The sequence below is a fragment of the Pagrus major genome, chromosome 16, assembly GCF_040436345.1.
Source record: "Pagrus major chromosome 16, Pma_NU_1.0".
In the NCBI taxonomy this organism is placed as follows: domain Eukaryota; kingdom Metazoa; phylum Chordata; class Actinopteri; order Spariformes; family Sparidae; genus Pagrus; species Pagrus major.
The window spans coordinates 4,011,299-4,033,491 of NC_133230.1; the positions used below are offsets into that span (position 1 = coordinate 4,011,299).

The window sequence follows — 22,193 nt, forward strand, 5'->3', positions numbered from 1 at the left end:
GTAACAAAATCAAGATATTTCTGTCTTGTGAGTGTCATCAGATAATGATCATCTGATGAAGGTCACAGGACCAAAATCATTGTGATCACATTAGAGCCCAATTAAAGTGTTTTATTCCAAAATGAGTTATCCATCATTCGGATAAAAGCGATAACTGTTCTTACAAAATGATGGATGGCACAACGCCGAGACAAATTACTTGTATTTTTTAAAAAAGGGCGGTGTGTAGTGTGGAAGAGTTTTTACTGTACATGCCGGATGCTCCATATTGTCGAGGCACTGAATGATGAACTCGCTTAATGTTTTTGTCGTTTTGAAATTAAAGTGTTGAGCCTCCTCCGCTCCATTATGAGGTTGAGTATGACTCATGTTGTTTGTGTTTGTCTCCCCTCAGGTATTGTTGGCAGTAATAAAACCCTGCTGAAGTACATGACCACAGCCATCTTCCTCTACATCGCCATCCTCCTCCCCGCCATCGCGTTCGGCTCCCTCAACGACGAGAGCACACGTGGCGAGATAGGTACGAGCGTTGAATGTAGACACGTGGACATTTTTTCTCAGACGCTCTCAGACATTAAGAGTTTGACAGCGCATTCAGAAAATACAGATCAAAGAGAGCATTGTAGAGAGGATAAACTACTAATCCCAGACATCCATCCATCCATCCAATCCATTTTTTAATATTTAAAGGTGAAGGAGCCTTTATATCTCCAGAGGCAGCAGGTCCGCCATGTTGCACCGCCACAGTAGTTTCTACTGTTATATACTGTGTATAGTTTATGGTGGGTTGTTTGCTTGAAACAGCTGCCTGCTGTCTAAGGAGAGTGCCAAGACTGCTAGCAAGAAACCTTGAAAAATGTACTTGCAGCATTTTTCAACACTGAATGTATAACAGGATAAAAAAAAAAGGGAACGCGTACTAAGAAGAGACGGAGAGGGCATATAATAAAATAAAAAATGTTTGGCATCATGTAACTAACTAAGCTTCTGTTCAGTTATTCATGCACATAAATTAGCGCACATCTGTACGTCCTGCTGAGGTTTCTCTGCGTGTGCTCTCTCCGTCCAGATGTTCGGAAGACCATCATCGGCCAGAGCATCGGCGGGGTCATCTACTCGCTGTTCGCCGGCTCTCCTCTAGTCATCCCTCTAACCACAGCTCCCCTCGCCATCTTCATCAGCGGTAGGCTTTCCCCTCTTTTCATTGGGCTCAGCTCAGCCAAAATACAACTTATCTTTTCACAGCTCCTGCCGACGGCTGATTCGAAGAAGGGAGACTGGGGGGTGGGAGGAGTGCTAAGAAGATTACGTCAAAAAATCAAGAGAAGGAGGCACCCGACCGTGTTAGAACAGCAGCCAGAAAACTCCTGCATCCTCATGTGCTCTCTCTTTTAACCAGAGAAAACCACCGTTGGAGTAATTTAGCCTGCTTGTTCACACATATGCCCCCAGATGAGTGTTCCCGGTGCAGTCGAGCATTAAGCACATCTCTCCAAAAAACTTGTGTTTTTCAAGAATAAGGAAAATAACTTTTTGTTTTTTTCTCTTGCTGATGTTATGTAACGGTTGGTTTCAGGGGGAAACTAGCGCATCACCCACACGAACATGTAAACTTTATATTCAGTTCAGAGAGACAACAACACGTAAACTGTTATATGGGTTTTTACCCAACAGCAGTGTTTTGTTGGGTGGAATTTAAACGATCTTGACGGCTGGAAGCTGCAGAAAAGGGGCAGCGATGAGGAAAAGCAGCCACTCCGATTGCCAAGATGTAGTTTTAATACCGAAGCTGTTTGTTGGGTTTGTGGTGTGATGATCTTTAAAATAAATGGGTTAGAATTGTGCTAAGCACATTCTCATGGGGATAATTATACTAGATTTCCAGCAGCCTGTCTGAGCAGAACAATGGCTTGTTTGTAAAGTTGTAGCTCATCTGTGCACAAATCTGCTCGAGATTACAACTGAAGTGTTTTGGTTTTTAAGATAACCCTCGCAATCCTCCCGTCCTTGTTATGTTTGAATGAAATGTGTTCGTTAACCAAGTATGTGTGTGTGTGTGTGTGTTTGTGTGTGTGTTTTGTATTTGCTGCATAGTGAAGACTGGAACAAGCGTTTAACCAACAATGTGAGGACAGTTTTGGCAAATGTTTTTTTCCTGGCGACACGTTTCTATCGGCCTGCTTAGGAATTTTAGTTGTGATGGTGAAGGTCAAGATGAGGAGCAGGGGGAATGTATTACGTCAATGAGGGTCACCGCAAGTATTGAAGTATTATCTGCCAGAGCTGATGTGAAATCTCAGATGAAGTTCTTCCTCAGTTTTCATTGATATCAGCAGCAAAAATAGTCTTTTATTATTTTTTTTAAAGCATCTGTATGTACAGAGAGCAGAAAGATGATCAATAATCTTCCTTATTAACCTAGTTTTGCTTTTTATTTTATGGATTAAACCAATCGATCAGTCTCCTTCTGTGGGCTCATTGTTTCTCAGGCACAACTGGTTGAATTTTAATGAAACTTTAAAGAAAATAGGGCATTTTATTTCTCTAAAAGTACACAGATTATAGATCCCATACGACTTGTTTACTGTAGCCTCGTTAACGTTAGCACAAGAAGCGAGATTCGATCAATCAACAAGAGTTAAAGACAAACAGTCCTGATGTTTCTGGAGCACATTTGTAATAATGTTTCATGATCTGTGTTTAATTTTCATGTGCATGTGTGTGCGTGCATGTAACCTCGCAGTGATCCGAGGAATCTGTGACGACTACAACCTGGACTTTCCAGCTTTCTACGCCTGCATCGGTCTGTGGAACTGCCTCTTCCTCATCCTGGGAGGGATCTTCAACGTCAGCCTGCTCATGAAGCTCTTCAAAAGGTATTTTCTCGGCACGCTCACACTTTTTAAAAACTGATTTCACCTTATTTGTTTTCATTTTAGTCAAATCCAATTTATTGGAGCCGTTCTAACATGTTCTTTTTATCTGTCGTTGCGCTTCCTTCTCTGTCAAACAGAAAATGCTTTAAATTGGGTGGTCACGCCAGCGTCTGCAGCGAAATCACTGGCTCTCAACAGAAAGTCTGTCTGCTTTGTAACAACAAAGAGTTTTTTTAAAGGAAGCAGAGTCCATTCTGTGCGACAGCTGCCCTCCCTGTTCCCAAACATCAAGAGTTTCAGATCTTTTTCTTCTCGTTCCACTATTTACCCCAAACCAACAGATAGAAGTTTGCTTTCATGCTCTCTGCCCTCTCTCAGCTAAACCACAAAGTAAAAGGAGCAAAAACACCCAATCAGCCTCTAAATTATTTGGATTCTCTTTACTGAATTTACTAAGCTTTACTCATTTTTACTTTGTGTTCCTTTATATAATTTGTGTTTATGTGCTTTGTGCTTCTGTTCCACTGCAGCGCCGTCAATTTTCTGACAAATAAAGTCATTGTTTCTAATTCGATTCTGTTAACGTTGATTAATGCTGCAGAATTATTTTCTGATCAAAAAACATTTCATGAAAACACACCGCTGCAATTATAATTTGACATATTACTACATTTATTTTGATTTTAGTTTAATATTAGTGGTGCAGCTTTATATATATATATTTTTTTTCCCAGTACAAATCTGTGACCAGGTTAGATTTGGACCCTCGTATATCTGCCTGCAGATGCACGTGGGATGAGTTTGCCTTCAGGGCTCTCGTCTAGAAACACCGTAAGAAGTCAGATGACGTAGTATACAAAGCGACAGAGTCCGTGTAGGAAGGAGGTGGGAGTGGATCGAGCGGTCTAACACAGGTCTAGTGCTGCTTCCCAGTCAACGTCAAAGGTCGGAGTTTCCTGGTTGAGATTTCCAACCTTTGAACCCCAAACGTTCCAGGTGCACAGCGCCAAAATTCAACAGAAAAACTTTAACACCTTTAGCAGTGGTTTTACACCTGGAAGCATATAGAAACTTTCTATTTACTCCCCTAATACAAATACTGTCATCTACCCCCACACCCCCTTTTCTTGCCACTTGGCACAAACAGTTAATCAGATGTTTGGGCTCATCACCAGCATTTCCACAGACTCTTGTAGAAGTTTGTGAATCCACTTGGAAGTTATGCGCCTTCTCATTGCACACACTTGACCTCCATGCCAAATTTCAGCCCCCTATGGTGACAACTGTGCTGTGAGAGGATGGGGGGGAAATGGAGGGTGTAGATCTACAGCTAAAAGAGATAGAAAATGTTTGTTGATGAAGGTTCTGAGTCATCCAGGTAATGGTGGGGAGTTGCATGCTTTAAACTCTGTGTGGGAGTGTCCTTACAGAGTTGTTAAGGACACGTGTATGCGTTGACTTAACCGGCCTTCATGTGGGTCGCTAATGCTAGGTGAGCCCAGTTGTGACGCTGTACTGCACTGCAAACTCAGTACTGCATTGTAGGTGGGTGATAAGTAATGCTGTTGTTTCTGTTTTTCCAGGTCGACAGAGGAGGTCATCGCCCTCTTCATCTCCATTGCATTCGTGGTAGACGCAGTGAAAGGCACAGTCAAAAGTAAGCTCCTGACACACACACGGCAGATGTCTCGTTTCTCGTTTATGTCACTGTTTTCACAGCCTCGCATTGCTTTTTTACCACGGCCCTCTCCCTGCCACATTACTGGCATTTTCGGCTGCGCTAATGAAGAGCTTGGTAGTCGGCTCTGACTAATCAGAGGCAGTGCTAACACTAGCATCATACCTGCTGTCAGATCCAGCACCAGTCCTGTCTTCGCCAAGCGTCAGCCTTCAACTCAAGTCTGATTTTTTAAACAGCCAATTACACTGAGACAGGACACCGTCAAATCCCCTGAAGAATCTCAACTCACACTGTATTTAAGTGTTTTTTTTTTTTAAGATTATAATTTAAGTGTACAGCTCACTAATTAGTATGGCTGTCCTCGACTGAAGAATCCTTTGTTGGCTGATTGTCATAAGATCTCTCCAACTAATCATTTAGGCCATTTAATTAAAAACTGTCAAACTGTTTTTTTCCAGTCTCATTGTCCCCACTGAGGATGAATGCAGTCATTCAGAAGGATCTCTTAAAAACTAGTGCTTATTAAAGAACAGACCACATTTTTTAATAACATCGTGATGCCAGATATAATTTTCCAGCACAACTTAACTTCCTTACATAAAATCCTCAGACAACAAAAGACCAAAACAACTGATAAGTTAACTAAAAGCAGAGAGTTTTCAGAAGGTTTAGTAGCGGGAAGACAGAAAGACACATTACTTCCTCTGTTCCTCTGGTGGGTCAGCAGAATGAGAGGCTGAGAGAGATACTAAATTAATCAAATCCAGATTTTTGAGCCCGGCCTGCAGCAATGTTAGACCAGCCCTGCCTTCACCGCACCCCCCCCCACATCTTAGTATATCATAAATATTCTACACAATTTAATTTCCCCCCCAAAAAAGCGAGATGACGATAGCGGGAATGTAATTTATTTTGAATGCGATGTTTGTCCCTGTTTTGGAGATTGCCGGTGCAGTAGTTCAATTTTCTGAAACCATTTGTAAAATATGCTCCGAGCTCATATGCCATTACCATAACATTAACCTGTGCCATTCTGTTGACACTTTTCATCCGAAAATATTTTCTGCAGCAACATGAATGCATTCATTTCTGGCTGTGCATCCAGTCTACTGTACAACTTAGCCATGCCGCATAACTTTCTGCTGGTTTGATGGGAAAAAAGCCGGCGTGAAGGTCGCGTCACACACACTCTGCCATGACGGTGACGATGGACATTATTTCTTCTTGTGTGACACTCTTATAGACGAGGCCGTGTCGTTCTTCTTATTTAAAACAGTTGTTGAAGCACTGCACTACAGAGTTTAACATGCCAACCTTCAACATGATGCTTGTTAATGGGGCAGGCACACATTATAACTAACTCTGATACGGGTGTCAGGACTGATTTCAGTGAGTCGGGTCAGTCTGGTGCAGCTGCTGACGCCGCGCCAAGATAAAATCTTTCTTAAGGAGTCTGATCGTTGAGCTTTGATCTTGTCATTCTCATTAAGATGATTTAAAACATATTTGATATTCACTGCATGTGAACCAAAATGTTGAGAAATGAACTAACGATCCCGTTGATCAGATTTCGGGGCAGCGCCACAGCTCAGCTGAGGTTAATCTCACTTTTATTATCTCCCTGCAGACTTTACAGCCCTCATCTCTTCAACCAATATTTCACCTAAATTAGGCATTTTTTATGTGTTTTAGTGCTGATTGCAGCATAAATAGCTGCTTTTAATGTTGTGTGTTCGTGTGTGTTACACAGTCACATGCAGGATTTTGGGTTTAACCGAGCAACACAGCCAGCTATCATTCAATATGCTGTATTTACTCAGTTATTATTATAAAACCTAACAAGACTAATCTACATTCATGCTAGCATTTTCACCATGATGATGCCATTTCCAGAGTTTGGAAGTCGTTCTTCTGACTTCAGCTTGTTGTTGAGAGGGACAAGGAAGCGCAAAGGAAACGATACCACCATAATACACTACATGATTTTGGTTAAAAGTGTCTTACGAGAGTTTACTTTTCGTCCGAAATGTTTCAGCGTCATATGACATCATCTCGTGTACCAACATTTGCTCTGACTTTCCGAGTTGTTCTTCCAACTTGAGAGGGCATCCACATGAATATTCACCAATATTCCCAGTTTTCCAAGAAAACAGCACATGAACGCACAGTAACATGCTGATGGTATAATGTTAGCATGCTAACATTGCTAATTAGCTGCAGCCAGGAAGATGGGAATGTAGTTTTGCAGGTTTTTGGTATCAAACAGTGGGAATGTAACTTAGCACATTTACTTTACATGTACATGTACTGTACTGAAGTACACACTTAAGGTTCTTGTACTTCAGTTGAATATTTCGATTTTATGCAACTTAATACTTGTACTCCACTACATCTCAGAGGTAAATGTTGTACATTTTACTGACTATATTTGTGACTGACAGGCACCATTTTACTGCACAATGAGTACTTTTACTTTTGATACTTTACATTTTGCTGATTACATTCACATATTTTTACTTAAGTAAAGTTTTAAATGCAGGATTTGTACTTCTTGTGGAGTATTTTTTGTGCAAGTTTTTGATCATTAACCTGCGACTGGTGCTAGAGGGAAAGTCACCAAACTCATTAGGATTCATCCTCTGGGAACCATGCATGTCTGTACAAAACTTTATGGCGATCTGTGTAATATTTATTAACATACCTGACTGACCTTGCCATCCCTAGAGCCAACCCATTAGCGTGGCTAAAACTCTGTGTATCTCACTGAAAGTATTGGTGCAGTGTGGGGTTTCTAGTCTTTGCTGGTTTCAATCATCTTCAGCTCAACTAAACACTGGATGTGATTTCAGTCTTTCACAGGTACTACCACGCCCCGACGCTGGCTAACAGTAGCATAGAGGACTTCCCTCAGGGTAGAGACCTGCTCGGGGGAAACAGGAGCGAGGTGGCGGCCGGCTTGGCACTGAACGCCCTCCCTGAATCCTTCATCCAGTGCACTCGAGAGAGGCCCGTCCTCTGCCTCCTGCTGATGCTCGGGACATTATGGATGGGCTACACACTCTACCAGTTCAAACGGAGGTACGTGCAGCACCGCAGCGCTGCAGCACTGTTCAGATAAATCACTGGAGAAGTTTAAATTGTGTTTGGGTGGGAGCTCCGCCGGCTAGGACGAATACTGCTGAGTTGGCCCCCTTGACTCTAAAGATTGTCAGGGAGTGACAGAGCCTGCAGGAACTTTTTTCCAGACGGGCTCTCACAAAGCACCCTTTTTTCTGTCGAAGCTTCTGTTCCAGCCTGTGATTTAATAAGCATTAATATTCTACTTCTGATTGCTCCCAGTAATCAAATCAACCTCAAAGCTGGATTCAATTGTGTAAGCAAAAGGCGGATCAAGGTACTTAAGCAGTGTCAGGATTGCAGCCATTGTCCTTGTCTTGTCCACAGTAATTGTATTCCTTTATTATATCTCTCTCTTCTCTCTCTCTCTCTCTCTCTCTCTCTCTTGCTCTCTCTCTCGCTTTCAGTCCGTTCCTGCACGCCAAAGTGAGGGAGGTGCTGTCGGACTGCGCCCTACCGATCTCGGTGCTGCTGTTCTCCTTCATCGGCTCCTACCTGTTCAGTGACATTGAGCGTCAGTATCATATGTTGCTTCCACAAACACCAGAAAGTGCATCATTCATGCTATATAAATCTATACAGTCTACTGAAACAACCCATAATATTGGGTTTTGTTTTCTGTTTTTGCCATATCTCGCCATGTAATGACACTTTTTAGATAGAAGAGAGGGAAACGTGCAAAACTCTTGAGTCTGACCTAAAAATCAAGACAGTTGAGTGAAATTAGGGACTTCATAATTCATCTTAGAATCACAACACTAGAGAAAGTCCTTGTTAAAATGCGGTCGTGGCAGCGTTTTCTTATAAAAATAATTTCTTAACTAGAATGACACTCAGAGCGGCACCTCTGCCAAGGCCTAACAGTCTCCTTTCATTCTGTCGAGGCTAATCCAACATCCCATTTGTTACTTTGTAGTTGCTGAAGAAAAGACACCCCTCTAAGAAAACATATTTCAATCTGATATATCTGGATTTTTATTGGGATCCGCATCAAAATCTACTCACTCATAATAAGATCAGTGAATTATTCCCTAAGAAATGTTGAACAAAAAGTTTTTTAAAAAGTCCAGAATCAGTCGTTTTATCCGGATCCGCACCAAAAGTTAACAGGGTCTATTCTGGGCTGAGACCCATCTTCCATCCAAAGTTTCATGGAAATCAGTTCAGTGACAATCCAAACAACCAGCAGATAAACAGATACAGGTGAAAACAACCTAATTAGCTCAGGTAACGAGCAACGGACGTAATGTTCATGACCAGAGTTGCAGTGATTCTGTTGGTAAAACCTGCATGTGCATCCAGCTTTTATTTAAAAGCTTTACATGCGTTTCAAAATGTAAAAATCGTGGATATTTTCCTGCAGACATGTTGCCGTAAGGTTTTTCTGTACCAGCTGCTCTCTGACCGCGGCCCGTAATGACCCCGTCTACAAGTCGATACTCCGTAGAGCTGCAGACTCGAGGGAGATGTTAGCCACAGAAGTATTGAATTACCATCTGAAAATTTTTCTCTTAATGATATCCTCAATATCTCTCAACATAGAAGCACATGAGTCTTTTGAATAATTTAATCATACTGTAGATTAATTTCCTTGACATCAGCTTTAATTATCTCAGCTCCTTAAGAAAAGTCATATTTTTTTCTTCTCTCTTTCTAAATACTATGATTCTCAGCTGCCGTTGATATGGCGAAGAAGACAGTCGGAGGCGAGAATCAGAGCTCTGGCAAAATTAAAAATGCTTTGTAAAAAATGCCACACCATAGCTGCCAAATTCATCCAAAAGTAATGACTCAGAATCTCAAACTGAGTTGATTTAAGATGCAGATCGTATGATAACGTTGATTAGATGGAATGACTTAACTTCCCTCCTTTTACTTTTGACCGCTGATCAGAGACACACTCCTAACACAGTAGCTCATCTCTTGTAGTTTCAAGCCTGTGCAAACACTAGAAAACACTGCAATCATTGCCTATGCAGAAAAATGTACAGAACGTTAATTTCAAGAACCCTAAAAATCCCCAAAATATCCTCCTCCCACATGTAAAGTCTTACACCACAGGCGACGGGGCGTGTATGTTTTTCCTCACAGCTTTTTAATGAATGTGGAAGTGATTAGCAGTTGTGTTTCCGTGCTGTTAACGAGGGCAAATAGTTGAAAAAATTCAAAAAACACTTTGAATGGAAGCCCGGCGTTTGTTTGGTGAGGTAACACTTTCACCACATTGTATTAAGAATGAAACATTAGGGAACTTAATTGTTTTAAAAAGCGGTTGCTCATCTTTTTTGGGGGGTATATTTACACTTTTTGGACTCCGAACCCGCTGAAGGGGCTCAGACTCATCGCTGGTTCGCTTCCAAGACAGGATGTCTGACAGCGAGGCCTCCCTTATTTGGTGCCTTTATTGTCTTTTTATGTTCCCTAATCAAGGCGCAGGCCAAAACACATTGGGGATTCTCAGTTTTTTATCCTCTATTGTTCAGCATCATTTTGAATCTCCATTCATCGTTGCCAAGGCAGCAGCTGCTCTCCAGGGGTCGACACAGAAACGCTGAGACGAGCGCCAAACCCTCAAGTGAATTTAAATTTTAAGTGCCCGGGCCAATTTTCTGTTCCTTTACCTCCAGAGACAATAAGTCATAAGATAATAGGCCCATTATTGTATTGTCATTTCCACCTAAATTTAACCAACTGCGCTTAATTCAGCGGCATGTGAGGGGAAACGGTTCCTAAATGAGACATCCAGCACCTGGAACGCATCCAGCCTCTCTTTAGAAAACAATCGGTGGTGTGAAAACGTGAGTCATCACAACAGTTTGAGAGACAGTTATGTTTGTGAAGATGGAGTCTGATGTGTTTTTGGAGGTGCAGATAGTGAAGTCGAGGCAAAATTGTATTCCTATCACCATTTAAAGTTCACAAAAGAAACTCAGGTATTATAGAGGTGTAATCAAGTAGGTCTTATCCTGAACTGCAGTTATCTAACGAAGTAAAAACACAGAGTACGGAGTGTATTTTCTCTTTCTATCTGTTGAATTAAACTCATATTTGTAATTTTGGCTACAGCCGAGGATATTGTGGTTTTTTGGGGGGATTGTTGTGGCCAAAAATGGCTAACTTCATTGCAACTTTTCTAAAAAAATTGCGGTGCTTGTTGATTAGACAAAATTGCAAAGGTCATGCAGGATTCCCAGATATTCATTTTGCGTTAATTGTTGTTATCGCAACATTGCAGCTTCCTGGAGGGACTGAAAAGTGATGTCCTCAACCTTGTTTTGTCCAACCAACACTCCAAAACCCAAATACTTTAAATTTGCTGTGACATAAGACAAAGAAAACAGCAAACTCTTTTGTGGAAGTTTCTTGTTTTTGTTTCAAAACCGACTAAATGGATTTCTGGATTATCAAAGTAGTCGCCGTGTGTTTTTGTTGATCAAGGACTTTGATTTATTGATTGGTTCTTACACCTCCAGATGTAATTTCTTCTCTTCCTCTTTGAACAGTTCCAGTCTTTAAAGTTCATGACCGGCCCGTCTTCAACGTGGCTCCGTTTGAGAGGCTGTCGGCCATGAACGTGGTCAGCGCCATGGGCCTCGGCTTCCTCCTGGCCCTCCTCATCTTTATCGACCAGAACATCGTCGTTTCGCTGACCAACGCACCAGAGAACAGGTAGGGGCAGATAAAGCACCCATCTCGTGATTTTTCATCTTATATATACAACTACAAAACTGTCCGAAGGGAAAATATTAGTGAGGCTGAAACCAGGGATATTAAACTCTTTCTACGACCCATTAAAAAGCCACCACGGACCTGTGGGGCTCCAGTGACTCCACTTTGGGATGTGCCGAAATATTTGGACATTTGCCGGTCTGTTAGCGAGGGAGAAGATGAACCGAGCCAGAAACGTGACATCCGAGTGAAACTGTCACAGTCGGAGAGCTCCGAAGAAGCCTCGGAGCAAAAACACGATGTTGAGCTTTTTACCCCGGTTCCTCTCAATTTGCATCGGACCAAGTCAGAGCCGCCATCAGCCATCAACCAGCCCCACAGTGAAACATGTATAATGATGGAATTTCAAGCTCTTATCATCTGCATTTCTTGGGCAGAAAATTAATTGGATCTAAATGTCACCGGGAGGCAAAACAAAAGTCTGCTATAGCATAAAGAAATTCATTCAATCACTTCAACACTACTCGTATTGTTTCATAAATTATACCAGTGTTGTTTTATTTACTCTACATGAAAAATCCAACTGAAATAAAATAAAATTCTCCATTAAAATAGCTGTAGACAATCTTTACTAACAGAAAGACGAGCTGGAACTCGTCCGTTCCCGTCTTTCTCTTCTGATTCTCGTATTTATAGCGTCGTCTTTTTATTTGTTTGACATCTAGATGTTTATTGAACCAGTGTTTAGCCTACGCAGATCTTTTATCGCATCTCGTCTTTGTTTTCTGACACAATTTATTTATTTAAAATATCCGTCATCATTATGATTCTGCAAAATAAAACACACACCACACAATCTTATTATCTCAACAATCTGAATAAACTGAATAAACAAACTGACCGTAAAGGACAACGCAATTTCATACTGTTTGACTTTGTTTCTATGTGTCGGACCCTGCCAGCTTTCCAACAGTGTTCTGGGGGCCTGTGTGTGTTAATACCTCATTAATATTGTAAATATTAAAATTCTGAGTTTGAATTTCTTCTCCAACATGACATCGTGCCCCTTTTGAATTGTCAAAATTATGAATGTTTTTTTCAATTTAAACATATGTGACCTCCTAATTAAATAAAGTATACGTAATTATTAAGAAAAGAGGTGAAAATAAAGCCTCATAACTTCATTTTTTTGTATATACATGGACTGCATTTCAGTGCTTATCCAGATTGATTTAAACTGTGCTGGATTCAATGTCATGCTCAAGGGCACGCAAGCAGGACGCGCGTCTGGGGGATTGTTGTGATCAGTCTGTCGATATTTCTTTACGTAACATTTGCTGGAGACAATTTTTTAGAGTGAACTTCCCCTGAAAAACACACACCGCCCTCCCACAGAGCCGGCTGCAGAGGCAGGGGAAGATGCACAGCAGTGATCCTTCACTAACATGTGCAGAGAAAAAATGTTGTGTGGCATCATAAAGGTCGCAGTCATCCTTTTATGTAAAAAGTTACTGTACTGTCACGCTCAGCTTCCGATGTCATCGCCGGCGACATGTTGATTCATGTGTTCGCCGCGCATGAAAACATTCAGGAGAATGCACAACATGGATGTTGTTGTACGCTGAATGAGAAGAATGAGTGAAAAACATGAGCGACGTTCATTCAGCTTGTGTTGAAGGGCACCGCTAACCTTAGGAGAATGATGCCCTTTGTGAGTGTGAGTGTGTGTGTGTGTGTGTGTGTGTGTGTGTGTGTGTGTGGACTGCGGTCACGTGTGCTAGATATTACAGTATGCAAACTTTATTTTTTTCCTCTTATGTGTGTTTTCATGTGTTTTTTTTCTCTGTGGTCGAGATGAGTTGTTGTGGTTTAGCCTGTTGTTCGACTGTGTGGCGGTGTGTGACAGTTGTGTTGCCTCCTCAGGTTGCTGAAGGGCACGGCGTATCACTGGGACCTGATGCTCTCCGGGCTCATTAACATACTGATGTCGGTGCTGGGGTTGCCCTGGATGCACGCCGCCTTCCCCCACTCCACCCTCCATGTGCGCCAGCTGGCTTTCGTGGAGCAGCGCGTGGAGGGCGGGCACCTCTACGAGACGTGAGTTAACCCGCCCCATCATCGCCGCCGCTAATCAGGCGCTCAATTAAAGGTCGTCTTCAGAGCATGTGGTGACTGTAATTTAGCGTTGCAGTGCTACTGTATCCTGCTCTTCACTGATTGCATGATTATTATGTAACCGAGCATTTTCTCTCCGGGTTGAAGAGGTGAGGGACTTGTTAAGAGATGAGAGGATTAAGTTCATCTCTCCGGCCGCACAGATATGTACGAAAGTGTAGTTAGTTATATTCAGGATTTGTTAAGTAGTTAAGTGGGATGAATGGGGCAGAGGAAACAATCCTCTATAAGACTCTAATGAGAGATATCGATTGCAGAAAAGTCTGCAACTCAGGGTTCTCGAAAGTACGAAACTAAGATTCAAGATTTCTAAATCTGTGGTTACTCAGATGTATTACAAGGAACTTTTAACTGGTTATGAAACAGTCTCAATTTAATACTGACGCCTCTGTATGACCTACATAAGCAGAAGAGACCTTAATGATTCTTAATACCTTTCACCGGGTCAGAGTCTGAAAATCCAAACTATTTTTCATGTTTGACGGCTGAGGATGAAATTAGGAGCCTGAAGAGAGAAGCTGCTCTGTAGTCTGGTGGTGCGGCAGCAGAACAACTGGCTTTAAACGTAACATTTCTATCTACTGTGGGCTTATTATTATGAAGACACAACAGTACGAGGGAATTAGTGATATTAAAAAATCAAATATTGATATCGTGTTAATAATACACATGTGATAATATGGCCTTAATAATCCAGCAAAGATGTTTGACCTCATGCGTCTTTTATTTATGAGTTTACCTGGCTGCCTTTTCACTTATAAATGAGTGAATTTGTTCTTTCTGTACCCTTTTTAAAAGTTGTGGTTAAAAGGACTCTCTCCAACTACCTAAACTTGTATTTTGAGAGTAATTTATTTGCCGAAAAAGACAATAAACAAGCCAAATCTGTTAGCTTTAGGATGAGATGTGACCTGGGTGTCTGAACGTTACTAAAACAAAGTTAACTATCTACTGTCTTCATCACAAGAGGCTACTAACCTTAAAACTAGTAGGTTGGAGGTAGGTTGATAGATTTTAAGAGCAGAAAGTGTCCATAATAAAAAATAAAGACAGATAAATAATACCAACTTTATTCGCTTGACATTTATTGAAGCATTTAGACTTTTTTTTTCTCCACCTGCGCACATTTTTATTGCATCTCTGCTTTGTTTTCTGACTTTTTATTTAAAATATGTCACCGTTATGCAAATAAACATGCGCTAAACAATCGTTTAACCTCATAATTACTTGTGTATTTTGGCTGAAGATCAGTTAGTTAGTTAGTTAGTTAGTTAGTTAGACTCATGCATTTAAATTCTTATCTCTGTTCAGTTATAACGAGAGACAGTACTGACTAAAGAAGAGTGAAAACAACATAAATATGAATAAACAGTCTAAACAGGAGGATTTGAGCTGCTTTTTAAGGTGTCAACAGATCTTAAGTCCAAAGGGAGCGAGTTCTTAAAGTTTAAGTTTAAGTTTAATCACTGTCTGCTGTTTTAGTTTGAACCCTGAAAGAAAGAAGCCTTAGTCTTAAAAATTGACAATTTTTCAGATGGAAAATGTGCAATAACACTGATAAGAAAATCCTGTCCTGCATTGTATAAAACTATTGTGTGCTTTCCAGTAACTGTTCATTTGTGTGTGTTATTGTGTGTGTGTGTGTCTCCCCAGTATCGTCCAGGTGAAGGAGACCCGGCTGACGTCTCTGACTGCCAACATCTTCATCGGCGTGTCGGTGCTGCTGCTGCCCCTCCCGCTGCAATGGATCCCCAAACCCGTCCTGTACGGCCTCTTCCTCTACATCGCCCTCACCTCCATCGACGGAAACCAGATGTGCGACCGCATGGCCCTCCTCCTCAAGGAGCAGGTGAGAGAGCGTGTGTGTGTGTGTGTGTGTTTTACCATATGTCGATTGCAGGGCTCTGCAGATCAAACGGTTGACTGGGTGCCCGGTGGTGGAGGACCAGACCTGTGTCAAGAAAAATTTGCAAATCTAATTTTTTTATTTGTTTTCATTCTACTCAGAATACCAGGTGGGAGTGAATTAAGACAGATCTGTCAGTAAATTAACATTATTATTATTCAAGTGGTGGGTATCAGCCACATGAAGATGCTTATTAACACCATCTTTATTCATTATCCTCCCGCTGACCCCTCTAACATGCTCCGTCAGATCAAAACATAAACTCAAAATCTACAAGAATCTCTGTTCTCTTGTGTCTCTGCTCCTGTGTGTCCGATTTAACCTTCCTACTGAAAGCTTTTCCCTCTTAACTGTACTCTGTAACTGCACACACTAGCGCCTCCAAATGGCCGTGAGAGGTAACTGTTTTTTTTTTTTTAATGGTCCCTCTAACCTCGAAAATGTCTTTGACTTATTGTTGCTTCACTCGGATGTTTGAGCTCTGAAGGCTGTTTTCAGATTCATGAGCTGAAGGGTGAACGTTTCTCTGAGCTCACCTTAAATCTCAGTTAAGGATTTTTTTTGACATCACAACTAGTTTTGAAGTTAATTTATGTAGCACCATTCAGACACAGGGCGATTCAAAATGCTTTACAGGGGCATGTAAATACATTAAAAGTAAGACAGTAAGAAAATTGCATTTGAAAGACAATAGGAAACAAAGATAAGTAGTAGTTATCCATCTAATTATTTTTGGAGAGCCACAGTAAACACAGATGTTTTAAGCCCTGACAGTTTTAGCGGACATCAGCAGGAAGCTTAAAACTAAAAGCTGCTTCACCTCGCTCAGTTCTGATCCTGGGAACACTGAGTAAACCTGTTTCCAGACGACCTGAGGGCTCTGGATGCTTCGTCACAAAAATCAGAGACCATTTTGTGCTTAATGTACATTTTGAAATCTATCTTTTGTGTGAAGTGGAAACTTGACGCCTTCAGTGCACAAACTCTGAGAATGGTCTTTACGGTGAAATAGGATCAGTTTGTGTCCAGAAGTTAAACATTTTAACTGGAACATATTTGTTTATTCATATATTTTTAGACTTTTCACAGAGTGAGAAGGAACATTTAAAAAAAAAAAGCCAAGCAGTGTATTTTTTATATGCCTTAAAACTTCACTGAAGAAGATCTCTACTGCCTTACCCAGAAATCCTGCAGACAGTACAATGGGATCATGTTTAAAAGTCCCGGCATCTTATTAAATTTTCATTTTTTCCATTTTATTTTTTATTTTTAGCAGGAAACGACATCAGAGCAATGAAAAACCATTGCCAGCTGTGAGCCTGAATCAGTTTTACAAACCAGCAGTCTCCTGCTGTCCTGCAGTGAGGACAAGACCAGTAAAACATAAACAGAAGAAACAAGCTAACAAGTTTAACAAGGAATATTTTTCATATGGGCGAAAACATACCAATTTCAAAAATAGATTAATCAGTAAATTTGTAATAGCTTCTCCAGTTCTTCTGTAGATGTATCAAGGAAAAAAAGTCATTCTATTGTACTGATATTTTACATATTCACATTCAACATGAAGGTCAAGGTCACTCAAAGAAACTTCATAACATTTCTGATGTTCTTTCGTGGCTGTATCTCACTGTTATGTGCTGTTTTTTCTTCTCAACATCACAATATTTAACAGGAAAGTAACTCCTCATAAAATCACAGCTGAAATGGATCACACAATCACAATGTCTGCCTCAACAAGAAGCTTCAATTTTATGACTCATGAAGTTTTTGAGAGCTTTTCACGCCCTCGACAATGGAGAGCGGAGATTTGTTGAGTCTTGTTTCTGTACTTTATAACGATTGTGACATAGTTTTGCAGGCAGAGGTTCAGACCTGACACCAGATCAGTTGGGAGAGATGAGTTTGTTTTTGTCGGAGCTCCACTCAGACTGGAAAGACGGGTTCATTCTTATATAAACACCTCATCGAGTGCAGGTTTAAAGTACCCCGCCTCACATATTCACACAGGAGACGCCTCATGCTATAAAACACACAGATTTTACTTCATAAGAAAGCATTGTGGGGAAGCTAAATGTTATTTATGATCTGAAAACCTGCAGTGCACTTCTGAGAGGGTGTGTGGGCCGTCCTCCCTCCCTGAGTCATTTCTTTAAGACTGCAGGAGACTTGAGGACAGTGAGGAAAAGAACCTCAGGGTAGATTGTATTTTAATCTGTCCTGATCCTCTCACCTCCTGCAGACGTCTTACCCGCCCACCCACTACATCCGCAAAGTGCCCCAGAGAAAGATCCACTACTTCACCTTCCTGCAGATGATGCAGCTGCTGGTACTGTGTACGTTTGGCATGTACCCGATACCGTACATGAAGATGATCTTCCCTCTGCTCATGATCCTGCTAATTCCAATCAGGTACGACTGCGGCAGTTTTTGTCTGAGCAAATGATTTTCTCGAGTGCTTTAAAGCGGGATGACATTCAGCAGAGGCACAGGTAACGAGGGCTGCGTCTGACCTGAATCTGCCTCGGGATGAAAAATCTGTTTCATCCACAGTCAGAACCACAAATCTCTCTAAACAGCTCAATGTGGGGGAATAAAATAGACAGTTCTAGTTTTATTATATCATATTTTTATTTCTATAATGAGTATTGTATTTCATCTGGAAACATCTGGCAGTCGAGTCGAGATACAAATGTTTTGTGCCGCGGTTCATCGGTTCAGTCTTATTAAAGAGAATATATGAAAACAGAGGCTGCGGATCGAACAGCAGATGGGCGTAGTGCATTATATATGATATTTGTAGATTCACAGAATAATTTACCGATGCACCCTCGACCGCTTCAAACTATAGTAGAATATCTTCAATAAAACAACACGGTTTGCACTCGAAAAACTGTTTTTCAAAGTTTAATCTTTAGTATTTTCCTATTTTTGTACATTTGGTTTGATTTCAGCATGTTGATGAAGCACACCATCTCAAGACCAGACAGTTCATCTTCTGTGTAATACCTAAGGCTGATATTATATTGTTTTTCATCATTTCGACCTGTATTCATTCATTTATTTCGGTGCACTTGGGGGCAGTGTGTTAGCAAACACATCTTTCTCGGTCTTTCGTTGCCCCTAACTCAACTTGTTGCTGCCATCAATTTCAAAATAAGCGTATATTTACAAAATTCAATGATGACTGAGGTGGTTAAACACTGGATATACTGGTAATTATCAAATGTTGTTTAATTTATGTTTAAAACAGCCTCCTAACTTTTTTAAAATACGGGTTTAGTCTTAAAAACACCACAAATCAGAGTTTGAACCAAACCGGTTTCTTTCAAATTTTACTGCATTAAGTATCATTTTCTAGTTGATATGCAAAATATGCAGCCAGATCTGTAGTGGCATTATGCACACTCACATACTTGTCCATCAGCCGTCACTGTATGGTTGATTTGCTCTCTTGTTCGCTGGTACTACTGAGAAGGAAGTGATGAATCATATCTGATAATATCTGACATTTTGATGGTGTGATGTTTCCTTGTCTTCGCTGGACTAACAAGTAACGACTAACATGAATTCTGTCTCCTCTGTTTCCAGGAACAACGTGCTTCCTCATATCATTGAGGCCAAATACTTGGACATAATGGATGCACAACACATGTAGCTACGGACGGAGACGAAGTTCTGGATCCACGAGAAAAGACGTCTAGAGTTTAAAAAAAAAAAAAGAAAGATAGAGAGAGAGAGATGAGATGAGGATTTAAAAAAACAAACGTATTTTTCAATGCAAAACTGTATGGAAGCAAAAAAAAAAAAAAGAAGGAAGGAGGAAGTACCGACTGTTTTGATTTTTTGTATCCGATAAGAACATTCTTACAGGTGAAGCACTGGAAATGTGGGAAGTCGTGTGTGAGGAGGAGAGATGAGAGCCGTGGGAAAATGTTTTTCCAAACATGGACTGACAGCATCTCTCTGGGGGAAAAAAGTTCTGCAGAGAAACTGGAACCGCCCAGAACTCCCTGTTTCACCTCCGTTTTGACCCCTCGTTCAGTGCCATATACCTCCATGTTCTCCTCTCACACCTTTTACATTTTATGGTAACATTTTATCCTCACTTCTGTGTTCATCTGTGTGATAAGCTATATGGGTAAGTGCTTCAAGTACTCACTAATACTGTGTAAGGAATACAAATGCTGCCAGTGTACATTATCGAGTACTTAGAAAGGTGTAATGGCACAATGTAAGTATGAACAATATCTTTTTTGACACTTTGCACTCACGTTGTGTTTGTACACTGTCATTCGGGTCAATTTTACATACTTACACTGTGTTGATAAGTACTTAAATACTTTTCCAACGAGCGAATAAGCTGATATGAACGCTGCATTTAGGCCACTGCAAAGTAAAGTCTTTACCTTTTTGTATTGCTGTCATTGTGCAGTGTTCAAACCTTAACATTCCTGCACCTTTTAGCTGTGATTCCCTCTTTTTTCTACCAAGGACACTTGTGCTCGTACATATTTAGTTTCTGAGTCATTCCAGCAAATGTCAGTGTTCATTAAGGTAACACAGTCGCCAGAGTAAATGTTGGCTATTGACGTTGAAGCATTTCTTTAAGCTGCATGTTAATGTTTCTTTAGGTTTAGTTCTTCAATTTTTATGTCGGGTTAACGCCGTGCTTCTTCTCTGGTTGGTTAGAGTTAGGAAAATATCATGTTTTGGCTTAAAATGCCTACTTTGTTCGTAGTTTTGGTCTCTATAAACACAACTGGAGATCTCCCGACTTCTTCCAAAAAAAATCTGGTTTTAGTCGCCACAAACATGGCTGGAAACACGCTGACTTCTCGCCATGTCACCACAAGTTTTCCTGGAAATTGTCCGTTTATCTCCTTAAAAACATTGCCTCACGTTTCTAATATTAAACCGCACGCCGTATCGTAGAAATGTCGATATGCTGCAAGTATCCGGTTTTAGTCGGCACAAACATGATTGGAAATGCAATGACTTCTCGTCAAAAATATCATCTTTCGGTGCCACAGACGCAGCTGAAGGTGTCCCGACTAGAAATGCTGATATGCTACGTACAACACGTACAAATGTTTAAGTGGTTCAAAGAAACGTTAACCACCAACCTTTTATTCTGGCGACTGAGCTGCATTAAGGAGAGAAAAAGGGAGCGTGTTTGCTTATGTGTGTGTGCGTGTGTGTGTGCATGTGTGTCATCAAGCTTCCTGCCAGCTCTTTAGTAAAAAACCTCATTTTTAAGGTGTAATTTAAGGTCTCAGCTGAATAAAAACATACATTCCACAGGTATATATATATTATATATAATTATTTAGAACGACAGCACAAACCAAAACATATAGTGAAATCTTTATCAAATTATGAATATATTAGAATATATTATGGCAATATAGAAACAAAAAGTATTTTAGGTTAAAATTGAAATAGAAATATTTATTTATCGTTATCTTTTAAGTACAAAAAGATAATTTTGTGTGTTGTTTGCTCCTTTTACATTCCACAGTTACTGATTCTTGTAATCTTGAGTGTGTCGTCTTACATCGGGCTTCTGCCGCAGTGTTTACATATCAGAGTCCCTCCCAGCTCCATGTCAAAGTCCAACACAGTTCTGGTGCATTGCTCGTTAAAATGAAAGTCAGGTAAAAGGTGGAGAATAAAATTAAAAAAGAAGAACATTTGTGGGCTTTGGATTCAACAAAAATGCATCCCTCTTTTTTCTTTTATGTGAACAAGTGTTCCAGGATGAGTTTTAGAATAATCTGGTCTTGTTTTTTCTATTTAGATGTTATGATTAGATCAATGCTTGCAAAACGTTGTCATGTAATAAATCCAGACGTCTGGAGAGATTATCTTGTTATCTACAATACAAAAAAATAAAAAAATAAAAATAAAATTTCTAGGCACTGGTTTGCGTAAAAAAAGCATGACTCATCTGGGTTTTTTGATACAATGTGATGCCAATGGTCATGTATCCTACACAACAATAAAAAAAAAGTAGCAAGTCAAACAAACAGTAACTTCTCAGTAAACCGAATGCAACGCTCAATATTCAGCAATACTGTGTATAAAAACAGAACTTCACTGGTGGGATCCGGGTTTCCCGAGCCGGACGCGGACCCATCAGTGAAGCAAAGACAGGCCAGCTGTATTTTTTAAGGCAGCACCTTTTCAGTCCATCCTCGTGGTACAAAAAGCTGCTCCGTGCTGATTCAATTATTGCACACATCAAGGAGAAAAAAAAAAAAAAAAGAAAAGTTTTGCCTGTCAACGAGGCGTTCAGTGCCACAGGATTTTATTACGGTTTAGTTGCTTTCCCAAATATCCAAATGGCAGCTCCCTCATGCAGTTCTGTTCAACTTTTTGTCTTACAGATGTGAGAAAGATGTCCAAAATTTTAAGCAGATGTCTCACGCCGAGATAGCAAAGGCATGAAAAGGAAAAGCTCGGCAGCATTTACATAATCCTTGGACTTGAGGCTTAAGACAGCACTAGTGAGAGAAGAGAGAGAGATTGCGAGGTATGAAGTAATATGTACAGTTTGCAATGCAAAGTTTAGTTTCTATCGACTATCCATTATAATCCATGGCAAAGGTATTAGTTTCTAACTTTGGACTGAGTACAGAGATTTAACCATTCTTCTTCTTACGTGACAGTATTGTTGTTGTTCCTTGATATCTTCTCTGTACCGATGATTTTTGGAATAGCAGCAAATTTCTCTCAGATGACTCGAACATTGGATTTCAGAGTGAAC

General features: G+C 40.5%; 1 protein-coding gene across 3 annotated transcripts in view; it reads left to right on the forward strand.

The window, feature by feature from the left end:
* Positions 1 to 21,302, forward strand: part of slc4a11 (solute carrier family 4 member 11) — a 106,891-nt gene extending 85,589 nt beyond the window's left edge. For all 3 annotated transcript variants that reach the window (XM_073484497.1, XM_073484499.1, XM_073484498.1), the window contains exons 10-20: positions 395 to 520; positions 1,070 to 1,183; positions 2,744 to 2,876; positions 4,460 to 4,533; positions 7,407 to 7,635; positions 8,082 to 8,188; positions 11,178 to 11,343; positions 13,267 to 13,440; positions 15,172 to 15,367; positions 17,667 to 17,836; positions 19,016 to 21,302. In XM_073484497.1, the coding sequence (XP_073340598.1) occupies positions 395 to 520; positions 1,070 to 1,183; positions 2,744 to 2,876; positions 4,460 to 4,533; positions 7,407 to 7,635; positions 8,082 to 8,188; positions 11,178 to 11,343; positions 13,267 to 13,440; positions 15,172 to 15,367; positions 17,667 to 17,836; positions 19,016 to 19,082 (1,556 nt within the window). In that variant the 3' untranslated portion in view covers positions 19,083 to 21,302. The remainder of the gene's footprint in view (positions 1 to 394; positions 521 to 1,069; positions 1,184 to 2,743; positions 2,877 to 4,459; positions 4,534 to 7,406; positions 7,636 to 8,081; positions 8,189 to 11,177; positions 11,344 to 13,266; positions 13,441 to 15,171; positions 15,368 to 17,666; positions 17,837 to 19,015) is intronic.
* The last annotated feature ends 891 nt before the right edge of the window (positions 21,303 to 22,193 follow it).